Genomic DNA, 12,445 nt, shown 5'->3' on the forward strand with positions numbered 1-12,445 from the left:
CACCCAAATAAAACAAGCAAAGGACTGTGTCGTGTCCCCAGAGTAAACGTTTGAAGCATATCGAGGCTCAAAGCGTCATCACCACTAAGGTATAACCATCTCCCTTTTCATTTACATCTTACACTAACCTTTGTACAGGTGCCCGATCAGAACAGTCGAAGCACTGTCTAGCTCGAAGACCTTGGGTTTTAAATCATGCATTGCACTCTTTTCCATCAATCGGATTTTATCCCAAGAAGGGTTTTACCGGCAAGGTTTTTAACGAGACAACATCTATATGCTACCTAAGGAGAACTTAACAAGCATTCAAGGCTTCTCTTCAATCAACCTCGAACACTGGGAGGCATCCCCTTGGAAGATCACCTTCTCGAAGAAGTCAAGATGAGCCAAAAAGGGTCTCGATAAGAAAATGATGTATCAGGCCAAACGATCGAATGAACTGTGCCTGCATAGAATAATTGAATCCTTGACGATGAAAACATGTATACTTGTACCAAGTAATCAAAGAATATTTTCCCTCCATCAAAACACTTTGCACTTCTAAAAAGTATGCTACTTTTATGAGAAACAGCTCCAGAGCCAAAACATCTCCCGAACACTCGGGGACTGACATCAAAAACTCGAAGCCATATGACCTCCGGGTCGGAAACTTCGAACTCGTAAGCCGTCAATGAGGCAACACCAAGTTTACAAAGAATTGCTCCAGAGCCAAAAAACTTTCGACGTCTTGGGGGCTGTCGTCGACTGTCATCCCATCGAGCTATAAGAAACTCAAGGCCGTAAGACCCCAAGCAGACAACCTCGAGCCCGAAAGCCCTTCATGTGGCATACTAGAAAATGTAGAACCCTCCATGAGGCATTATCAACAGTATAAAACCTCTATAAGGCAACACCAAAACTGTAAGACCTCAAGCAAGGCATGAGTTACACGTGTACTAAGTAACCATGTTAAAAATTATGAGACCTTACAAAAGGCATAAATCTCGATCATAAAGTTAAGGCTATACATTCGAACTTGTAAGACCCCTAAAAAGGCATACCCTCAATTTAAACAGTGAAACTACTTCACTTGGGGACTAAAAGGCTACGGCCAAACGCAATGACTACGGTCGCAAGGCTCCGGCCAAACTCACACGACTTGGGGATGCCCGATCGTCGCTATAAAATCACATGCCTTCAAATTACTTCGAAAATACTTTGAAAAGAATTGGTTAATCAGGCTACCCTCGGCATAAACAAAAGAGCTTCGATCATATCAGCTCCAAATAATAGTCTTCAAAATGATTCAGCCATCGAGTGATACCTCCCGAGGTGCTCATTTATCGCTGCATAATGGCTCACAATCGAGGTTCTTATCGAATCATCGAAGAGTCGGGTGAACATAAAAATTTCAAAAAGTCTTTAGCGAGGGAAAAATAAAGCCTACATTAGAGGTCGTACCAACCCAACACGTAAGATCCCAAGTGTCAGCCTACATTAAAGTTCGTACCGACCCAATGCATAAGAGCCCAGATGCCAACTTACATTAGAGGTCGAACCGACCCAACGCATAAGAGCCTAAGAGACAGCTTAAAATTCGAAAACTTAAGGGTCAATGAGCTCGAGTCAAAATTCGACTTGAAGACTGAGCCCCAAACAATTAACTAAAAATGCCTAAAGGCAAATGCATAAGAGCCAACGAGCTAGCTCAACAAGCCTCAGGGCCGATTTGCAAGCCTAAGGGTTTTACCTCAAAGTCCAGTTCACCTGGCCAATCATCGACAAACATATAAATTCAAAACAAATAAAGACGTGCACAAGCATAGGGAAATGCATGAAAGATGAAACCGAAAGGTTTCCTTTTATACGTATACGTGAAAAATACAAAAGCTCCATTTACAAAGTTCTTTGAGAACACTGTACAAAGAATCAAAAAGAAAAAAGCCCAGTCTATTTTCCCCTCAAGGACTGCGGCCCCATCGGCCTCTTTTCCATTATCTTGACATCAAATATGAGGAATTTAGCGTCGTATTCATCCACCTTGGCATGTGCTATCTCTTCCGAGAGATTGAAGCCCCTAGCGTGAATCTCTTCAAGGGTTTTCCTCCGAGATTTGCACCGAGCATATTCATTGCTTCTGCTCTCTCTATCGGAAGCACCTCTCAACTCAGCCCGAGCTTCAACAATGTCTTTTAAATAGACGGCCACTTTTTGTAGGCCTTAGGCCGAATCTCTTCAGCTTCAGCCCGGGCATCCACGACCTCGGCCTTCATCTCCAAAAAGTCGGACTCGAGCCTTGCAATCCTGCTCGTCTGAACCGAGTTGTTTTCACGGGCATTCCGAAGCTGCACCTCGAGGGAGAAAACCTTGGCCAAAGCATTATTCTTTGCCACAATATGGGCATCTATCTGAGCCCTTAGTTCGTTACACTCATACTTGGCCTGGCCAACCTCGCCCCAAAGACGTTCCATATCCTCTGTCTTGCTCTGCAACTGAAGTACCAAAATATTAATCTCTGAGGATAGAAGAAGAAGCATGCATTCCCTCAGAGCAAAGGTAACCTATTTCTCGAGGTGGCTTTAGTAGTTCAGGCTTCGATTCTCCTCATACCAAAGGTGCCTCAACTATTTTCCCCTTTTATCACAAAGAAGCCTGAGGGATTTCTCCCCATCTAAGGCTTTCCTCAACCTGGCTTCACAGCGGAGCAGCTCGGACTTTAGCTTGTCAAAGGCCTATGAAAAAGAAGCTCAATGAGAAAATTAAAATGTAAAATCAAAAGACCAACAAAGTCAACCAAAGCTCACCATAGAACAAATCCGTTGAGCCTCCTCAAAGGTTGAGCATGCATATACTAGCCTGGTCTCACCGGCCCCAGTTGAACCTATCTCGGTGGGGACATGGTCGCTCGAAACCCCGCTTGATTTAGGCAGCCCCTAGTCTTGAATATCCCTCGAAGTACCTTTGATAGGAGGCAAGGACGACGGCAGAACACTTGTATTCCTCGAAGTACCTTCGACGGGAAAGGAAGACGGCGGTAAAGGAAGAACTATTTTTCCGAGGCTAGAAGCCTCAGATGCCGCCGGCCTAGCTAATACATCTCCTTTGAGTCTCTGAGCAGAGCTTGCCTCGCTATGAGCACCAAGCCTCAGATGTCGTCGGCCCAGCTGATACATCTCCTTTGAGCCTCTGAGCAGGGCTTGCCTCGCTATGAGCACCCTCGTCCTTCGAGGATTCCTTCCATTTGTTATTAGTCCTCGACCCCGAAGCCGACGATCCTTCCTCCTCCCCGAGGGGACACGACCTCATCTCAAAAAATTCTTCAATGTCTGCGGTGACGGAGTTAGTACACATAAAATAAAGTACCTTTCAAAGAAAACAAGCCACACAGCACGTACCGTGGTGTTTTGCCTCCCATCTACCCTTGGACAGATCTCGCCACTTACGCTTATCGTAAGTCAAGCAAGCATCCAATTTGCGAGACCAATATGCCAGGGTGGGAACCTCGTGTGGCATCCAAGGGATTGCTGCAAAAAAGAAGAAAGCTTCTTTATAGAATCCGCCTCCACCATGGACAAAAATAACAAGAACACGAGTGTACCACTTACGTGTGAAATTCTATTTCTGACTACACTCGGACGAATCGACTCATCTACCCTCGGTCCCCGTCTTCTTCATTGCAGGAAACAGAGGGCCAGGTAGATCAACGTCGCAAAGTAATCAAGCCTCGATACTACAAAGGCCAGTATAATCTAATAAGATGGCTGAGGGTGAACTCGAGCCCGGAATTATCTGCCAAATACCTTATCATTAGCACTATCCTCCAAAACAACGGGTGAACTTATGCCAAGTTAACCTGATATCTACTACAAAATTTGAGCAAGGCCCTATCGAGAGGGCCTAACATAAAGGGGTATGTATATACGCTCAAAAACCCCTCGACATGAGCCATGATGCTCTCTTTCGGGGAAGGTACCTGCAATACCACCTTTTCTCCCTATCCGCAGTCTTTTTTAACTGCCTTGAGGTATTCCTCCCCTATTGAGGAGATAAAACTCGATACATGCTCCCGATAGCCCTGAACATTGGGAGGTCTCTCTAACGTAAAGTCTCTCCTCGAGACAAAGCACCTCGAAGTTAGCTCACCAGACATCGGCGGTGTACCACTGAATGAGTGCGAAGCAGAGACGGAATTCTCCTCTCTTTGGTGCACGAATTTGGATGTAGAAGCTATGGCTATAGTAAAATAAGAAAAGGCAGATGAAGACTTGGGCGAAAGCTTAGAGTTGAAATGGTAAGAGAACTAGCGCAAAGAATAAGAGCTCTATGAAAGGGATAGTTATTCAAAGTAGCGGAGTCCCTAGATAAGAAACAAGCAAATGCATATATAGAGCAAGAAGCGGTTGTTCGCCTATCATGAAGGCCAATTAATTCTGACCATGTCAGTACCATTTTTGGGTAAGTGTACCGGTGGGGCCACCCCGATCACTTCGCAATTATGTCACATAAATGACACTGTCATACGGCGTTCGGGAGTTATTGAGACCCGGAGGACTTCTGTTACTATAAGCATCGACTCTAAAAAAGCTATCGACCTAATCTCGAGATGGTGCCTGATCTTGAGGGCCCCGATTACTCCAAGTATGGGCTCCGAAAAGCCAACATCAAAGTTCAAAGGCTAACTTCGCTTAAACACTAAAATATTTCTAAGACTTGAAGCAGAAAAATCTTTTACATTCCCAAAAAATATATTTACAAGGGGGTGTCTTTACAAAACCTTTCCCCCCGAGAAATCCATGCACAAAAATAAAGGGGGAAGACGATGTGAGTCTATTCGTCACCCTCACTACTCTCTGGATCATCTCCGGAACCCTCATCCGAAGTGGCCGAAAATGCCGATTCTTCCTCCAAGATCCAGGCTTTCTCAATCTCAGCTGAGAGATCGGCGCCTTTGGCGCTTGCTTCCTCGAGAGCATGCCTCCTTGCTTGCGAACGAGCGTGAGCAATGGCCCGAGTCAGCTTCTGCTTGGCCTTCTCTGATATCTCTCTGGCCCGATCATTTGTAGTGGCGGCATCTTTCATGTATGAAGATGCATTTTCTTCGGCCTCAGACTTGGCTGCGGATAGTGTAGCAGCCTCCTTCTGAGCAGTCTGAAGAAGACCATGGATCGATGCCAACTCCGACCGCAAAAGGTATCTCTCTGAGGTCACGGCCTCATTTTGCCCCCTCAGCTCGAGGATCTCCGCATTATTGGCTGCAACCTCTTCCTGAAGTTGCCCCACCAGGGCATCTTTTTGCCCAATCTGCAAAGGCAAAACAAGTTGGTGAGCATCGAATTATAAGAATAAAAAGGTGAGTTCATGGATGCCATGTTACCTGCTCAGCAAGGCCATCCCTTTCATGGCACACTCCCTCTAAACTCGCCTGAAGCCCGCTCAACTCCTCCCCCTTTCGGGCAAAGGAGGCCTCCGACTCCTTCAGCATCAAGGTGAGCTTCTCGAGCTCCTTCCCGCATCTTGAAGCCTAGAAAAGTCATGGTCATACATTTTCTTAGACTACAACAACACAGAAAAGTTAGAAAGTCAAGAATAAATATTTAAAGCACAAATGATATGTCAAGAGTATCACCTACTGCTGAAGCCTCTCCGCCTCCTCGAGAGCAACGGGAGCATCGAGATCAATGTTTTCATCAACTCCATCGAAGAGGTCTCCGAGCACATCTTCCCTCCATGAAAGCCCCCATATTGGCGGCATCGGGGTCTTGTGCATCCATGATTTCCCCCGGTGAGTACGAAAGGCCCAAATTAAGGCCACCTAGAGCATTAATTTCTCTAAGGGTCTCATCTTACCCCCGAAGAACTTCGGGTTCAGGCCCTCTAGAATCGCCAGCTGCGGGTTCATCGGTACAGACTGCACCATGTCCGACTTGAAACTCAGGGACTATGCCCGAACCCTCCTTGAGGGTCTTTTCAGCACGGGTTTGGTTCGTATCGACCACCCCCGATTCGGCAGCCTTCCGCACAGCAACTTGTGGAGCATCCGCGCCCCATCTTCCCTTTGTGCCAAAGGGCGATCCTCATCATTATCACCTTCATCCTCGGTATGGGGACTTACCATAGCAGCCGAAATCGAGACTGTGGCGTCGGTTCGAGGCCTGCAAACTTTAGGTTTTTCTGATTTGGGGGACCCGGCCGACGTTTCTTTCTTCCTCTTCCTGCCCTTACCGGGTTTCGAGGTCCCTTCCTCACCATCAGGAGACGGCCTCATCGATGCTTCATCCCTGAGGCCTACACAAGTATGATGCATCAAACTTACCACCACAAAAGATACTCATAAGGAAACCTAGTAAAGATAGCAATAAAAAGCATACTGTGGTTCTTGGCCTGCCATCGTGTTTTGACCAAGTCATGCCAAGAATGCTAGATATAAGGGAAAGTGGAGTCCAACTATTCGATCCATACCGATAGGTTCTGAACCACGTCGGCGTACCAAGCGGTGGCTGTATAATCAAAAGAAGATCATTTTTCAGAAGGGGATGAAAGGGCAATAAAGCGTGCTCGAGGTAGGGGCACTTACGGTTCATATTCCATTCCTCTGAGAATGGCATCATATCAGCCGGGATGATGTATGAGGTCCTCATTGGGACAAACTAGTTCATCCACCCACGATCCTTGTCCTCATCGATGCTCGAAAGAACGGCCTCGCGGATCGAGGATGAAGCTTGATCAAACCCCGAAAGAGATGAGGGATGCATAATCTGACCAAGTGATTGAGGGTGAAGGTTATACCCTCGACCTGATTAGAAAAGTATCGAAACATGTAAACGATCCTCCAGAAAGAAGGATAGATCTAACCGAGTATCATTCGGCACTCACGACAAAAGTTGAGAATCACCGGATCTATCGATGGGTAAGAAGGATCTGAATAATTTACGGGATCTAGAGTAAATGGGTATGTATACACGCTGAGGAATCCAACTTTGTGGTCTACTATGCTTTCCTCGGGATTGGGGATCTCTACTAACACTGCCTCCCCCATCAGCAATCTTCATTCATTCTGTTTGTACTGGTCACCACGCTAATTTACCGAGACACGTGCTCACATCGGCCTGGTGTAGAAGAGGGAATTTCGATAGAAAAATCGGATACAATATCGAATTAGTTAGGGGTACATTGCTTGATAGTTGGGGGTATTTTTGGCTTGCCCTTGGACAGGCGTGACGAGGAAGTGATGCCCTCTTTCTGAGGTACATTTCTAGAGGTTCTGGCCATGGCTATAAAAGAGAGGGGTTTCTGAGAAGGAAAGTAAAGAAGCAAGCGCAGAAAGGGAGAAGAATGCAGAAGATGGTGAACTTAGCTATAGAAACTTGAAGATGGTGTAAAAGTATGACTGACAAAATGGTTGAGGTATTTATAGAAGCCATATGGACAGCGTTTGCAAAGCAGAAAGGTCGAACTAATTGCGGTTTGTGGGCTTCTCGATAGTCGTGTTGATAGCGACCCATGCGCAGCCTTTTGAGTCATGGCATTTAATGCTCTGATGGGCTGACATCATGAGGGTAATATCAAAGAGGTAAGAACTCAAGACCGCCTTTTGAGTCATGGCATTTAATGCTCTGATGGGCTGACATCATGAGGGTAATATCAAAGAGGTAAGAACTCAAGACCGTTTCTTATCATTTTCATTCTAAGAAACGCGGGGACTATCTGTATACAGCTAAAATTAGAGAGTCCGATTTTAATGTCATTATGGCGCTTTGTAAGACCATCCCTGAAGCCTCGAGGCTCAACTCGAGGTTCGACCTCGAGGGTTCTCAATGATCGAACTCGAGGCATTGCAAATCGATCGCCATAATGGACAAACGGGAAGTTTCCAAGGCACGTGATTAAAGTTGACCAAGTCTATTGGTCTAGTTCAAGCCTGTACCGTGACATTAAATGGTTATACCAGCCTCATATCCTTGTAATAAATGCTTATGTACTATGTTGGGATTCCTCCTTATATATAAAGGGAACACATATCATTTTGTAATAGACAACATTCAATACAAGAATATTCTCTGCTCTCTAACTTAAACACTTTCTCCCTTAATTCTATTACTTACATTTATTGTGTTTCATTAATTGTTCTTCATTTATTACTCATTATTGATCATAAAGAGCTCTTGTCAAAGCTCTTAGAACTATTAGTCCTTCATCGGCCGTTCACAGGCTAATGCTTAGCTCGACCTCGAGGCCCCAATTCTCAGCCACTCAGTTTGCTTAACACACTGCCTTCATACTCTTATCTTATTTTCTAGTCTCACACTTAGCATCTACTGACTAACAACTAGCATAAAAATAAATTACATATTTTTAGAACCACAAAATCAGATCTAATTATAATTACCATTTTCAAGGTAAATAGTCCTTATTTCGGAAAGTTTTTATGAAGAAATTGATAAAAATGTGAAATCGTGCCTTAAAACTCATTTGAATTGACTACGGTCAACATTTTTTGTAAACGAACCCGGATCAGTAGTTTGACGATCTCGGCGGGTCTGTATCGTGATTTGGGACTTGGGCTTATGCCAGGAATCGAATTCGGAAGTCCCTAATTTGATTTAACATAAATTGTTGAAAACTAGTAATTTAAAGGTTTAAAGAATTCCTAAGTTTGACGTTAAGTTGACTTTGTTGCTACCGGGTTCAGACTTCGGTTTTAGAACTTGGTATAAGTTCATTATAGTATTTATGACTTGTTTGTAAAATTTGGTGCAAAATGAAGTTGAGTTGATGTGATTTGGACGTCCGGTTGAAACAATTGCATGTTCTTAGGTTTCATATGTTTTGGTGTCCGACATGTAGTTCTAGGTGTTATTTTGGTGTTTAATCACGCGAGCGAGTTCGTATGATGTTTTTGGACTTGTGTGCATATTTGGTTTGGAGACCCGAGAGCTCGGGTGAGCCCCGAAGCTTTGTGGGGGTTGACCCTTCACGAACGCAACCACCCACACGCGAAAATGTGGAGGTTTGTGGGGCTCTGGGAAGTCTTAGTTGGTGTGCTACGCGAACGCGATCACTGGGTTGCGAACGCGATGGTCAGGGGGGAAGAACCATTGCGAACGCGGAGGATATCTCGCAAACACAATGGCCATTTGGGCCACAGTGCTTCGCAATCGCGTCAGGCCCTTCGCGAACGCGATGAAGGCCTGATGCCAGTGATTTAAAATATCCCAAACACGGGATTTCACCCATTTTTCACCATATTTTCATTAAAGCTCGGCCTAGAGGCGATTTGGGAGATAAATTTCATCACCATTTTATAGGTTAGTGTACTTTAACTTGTTTTCTTACATTTCCATCATCACCTATTAATTTCTAACCTTAACCTATGTTCTTTCATGGTAGAAAATTAGGGATTTGGGAAGAATTGGGGATTTTTGTAAAAAAATTGAGATTTAGACCTCAAATTGAGATCGGATTTTGAAACTAATTACATAATCGGGCTCGAGGGTGAATGGGTAATTGGGTTTTGGTCCGAATCTCGGGTTTGACCAACTGATCCAGTGGTTGACTTTTGTTGACTTTCTGGAAAAGTATAAAGATCTTAACTTTATGCATTGTAATTGATTTCTCCTAGCATTATTTGATATTATTGAGTCGATTTTGGTTAGATTCGATTGGTTTGGAGGCAGATTTTAGATGAAAGGCCCCGGTAGAGCTTTGATTTACTTGCGGAGCGAGATAAGTGTCGGGTCTAACCTTGATTTGATGGAATAGGAACCTTTGAGCTATGTGTTACATGTGTAGCGGCATATATGCGAGGTGACGAGTGTATATATGTCATCAAAGTAATTGTTTCCATACTTTCCCGTATTTCATTAATTATTTTATTCCATACCTTAATTATCTCATATGCCTTGCTACTTGTCATTTATTATTCACGTATTAAAATGTTAGATTCTTCCATATTTTCATGATTAATTGCTACTTGTACACTTTAACTGTCATATATTTGGCATGTCTTGTTGCTTAGTATTAATTGTAGCATTTCTTGATTTGGTACGAGACTCTTTTGTGATTTTGCTTTCATATTTGTTAATCATAGAGATTCTTGTAATTTGAGTTGCTGAGTTGATTACATTATTGATTTTTATTTATGGATCAGGTTGCACGCTGCAATGGGTGGAATAAGGGAGGAATTATATTGATATGGTGGGATCGGGTTACACACCGCAACGAATTTTACATGTGATTTTGATATGGTGAAATAAGGAAGGAATATGATATTGATTCTGATTATATAGTGGGATCGGATTGTGCGCTGCAACGGATTTTACATGTTATTATTGATATTTATATGGTAAAATAAGGGAGGATTGTGTTTGTACGGTGGGATCGGGTTGTGCGCCGCAACGGATTGTGTGTTTTTATTCATTATTATACTGTGTTAGCTTTCGATGCTTTCATACGAGACTCTGAGTACTGGTATTTCTGGTTTTACTAATTTTGGGTTGAGTTTATTTTCATGAGTTAACTGCCTTACTTTCTTGTATTCCTTTCGTGTTATTATTATTATTATATTGCGTACATGATATTGCAAATGACTTGCCTTAGTCTCGTCACTACTTCGTCGAGGTTAAGCTCGATACTTACAGAGTACATGAGATCGGTTATACTCATACTACATTCTGCACTTCTTGTGCAGATTTTAGAGTTGGTCCTAGCGACGTCCAGTAGATTGCTCTGATTGATTGCGGGATTGGAGACTTGAGGTACAACTGCTCGGCGTCTGTATCTCTGAAGTCTCCTTCTACTTATCCTAGTTCATTTCATTTTAGATAGTTTTACTTTTATTCAAACCATTATCTGTATTATTCTAGTCGTTCGTGCACTTGTGACACCAGTTTCGGGATTGTATCTAGATATTGTGGTTATTTTGGTTTTTCATACTCTATTTAATTTCCATTTCAGTTATTACAGACTAGTTGGTATCAGTTAATTTAATTTGCTAAAATGGCTAAAAACTATTCTAAGGTTGGCTTTCTTAGCAAGTGAAATGTTAAGCGCTATCATGTTCCGGATGGTGGGAATTGTGGGTCGTGACAATAGTACAACAAAAAGGAATATCCACTAGAATATTCTCTAGGGAATTTAAATCCTAAAGCTAGTCATCACTTTGTACTGAGGGCGAATGCTCGTCCTCGTCCTCGTCCTCGTCCTCGTCCTCGTCCTCGTCTTTTGTTAAACCATCTCGACCTTGATAACAATTTATCTTCCTCACCTGACCTCGACCTTTCGGGGTCGGGTTGACACGTCACAGCCTTCGAAGGCTTTATCGTTGTTGCCTAGATCAAACACAGAAAATGAAATTTTTTGCCCATACAGAAACAAACCTTCATCCAAGGTTCGTTTATTCTTTTAATTATTCTTTCTGTAATACTTTATGACTTCAAACTAATGAATTCTCTTTATCTGCTAAGTTTGTTTTTTATGTTATTGTTTGTAGCTGTTATAATATATTCTATGTTTTAGTTATTGTTGTTTAGTTTATAATCGGATGCCATTTACGCACTCTGGTCAATATAATAAATTTTATTACATTGATTAAGAACCATAAATTTCTGGATAGGATGAAAAAAATTGAGGAAAATAAATGATTTTGATACATGCTTTCTTAGTTCCACTGTTTCGTGTGAATCTACATATCTTTCTCGTAAGGCCCCGTAAATTTTCACCTAAAATTCGGGGTTTCGTGGTGCCGCGGTAGACTTACACATTGATTCGGACTTTTTAGGTTGAACAGTGCGCTGGGGAGTAAAGGAAAATTTTTGGCAGAATCAGGCAATTCTAAGGTCCACTATGCTACTGCAGAACTACTATGCGGGCTGCAGAGTGGCCGCAGAGTGAATCAGAAATGGGAATGTTTGGATTCTCTTTTACGATAGACTATGCGACCGCATAATAGGTATGTGGTGCATTGTACGACCTCAGAACAGGTATGCGGGCCGCATAATAACCGCACAACCAGTCAGTTTTTGCCCAATTTCAGAGGCCATTTTGCGACCTATTTTGCGGTCTGCAGAAGTATTGTGCGGTCGCATATGCGACTGCAAAACCTCTTCCGAAGTTCCATTCTTGAGTTTTATAACCCGACCCTACTTCGTTAAATAAACGCAATGGACCATTTTTAAGCTAAAATCTGATATTTTGAGAGTGAAAGAGTGCCCCGGAGTGGAGAGTGTTCTTCAACAAGTTGTACTTCAATTGTTGCTCAAATATTGGAAGATTAACAAGTAAAACTCACTAGGTCTTCATCCTTGGGGTAAGATTCCACACCCTAGCCCTTAATTTCGAATTTTAACTAAAAACGGGTAATTAACAAGATAATTCTTGGATATGAAAGTTGTTTATTTTTCATGCATGTGTTATCAAAGAGTGTAGGAAGATTGTTGAGCTAAAAATGATAAAGAATGGGTTGTGGGAT

General features: G+C 42.9%; 1 protein-coding gene across 1 annotated transcript; it reads right to left on the reverse strand.

The window, feature by feature from the left end:
• Positions 1 to 4,806: 4,806 nt before the first annotated feature.
• LOC138870754 (uncharacterized) lies at positions 4,807 to 5,731 on the reverse strand. Its single transcript, XM_070148590.1, has 3 exons — positions 5,610 to 5,731; positions 5,354 to 5,492; positions 4,807 to 5,280 (listed from the first exon to the last, which is right to left on the reverse strand). The coding sequence occupies exons 1-3, from the start codon at positions 5,729 to 5,731 to the stop codon at positions 4,807 to 4,809; spliced, it is 735 nt and encodes a 244-aa protein (XP_070004691.1).
• Positions 5,732 to 12,445: the final 6,714 nt, after the last annotated feature.

The sequence above is a fragment of the Nicotiana sylvestris genome, chromosome 6 (assembly GCF_000393655.2).
Source record: "Nicotiana sylvestris chromosome 6, ASM39365v2, whole genome shotgun sequence".
Taxonomy (NCBI): Eukaryota; Viridiplantae; Streptophyta; class Magnoliopsida; order Solanales; family Solanaceae; genus Nicotiana; species Nicotiana sylvestris.

Excerpts from the sequence above, each read along its gene's own strand:
- LOC138870754 (XM_070148590.1), bottom strand. The coding sequence starts at position 5,731 with ATGCCGCCAATATGGGGGCTTTCATGGAGGGAAGATGTGCTCGGAGAC. Across the intron at positions 5,493-5,609 it reads GAGGCGGAGAGGCTTCAGCA|ATGCGGGAAGGAGCTCGAGA; the intron begins GTAGGTGATACT and ends CTAGGCTTCAAG. Across the intron at positions 5,281-5,353 it reads GGGATGGCCTTGCTGAGCAG|ATTGGGCAAAAAGATGCCCT; the intron begins GTAACATGGCAT and ends TTGCCTTTGCAG.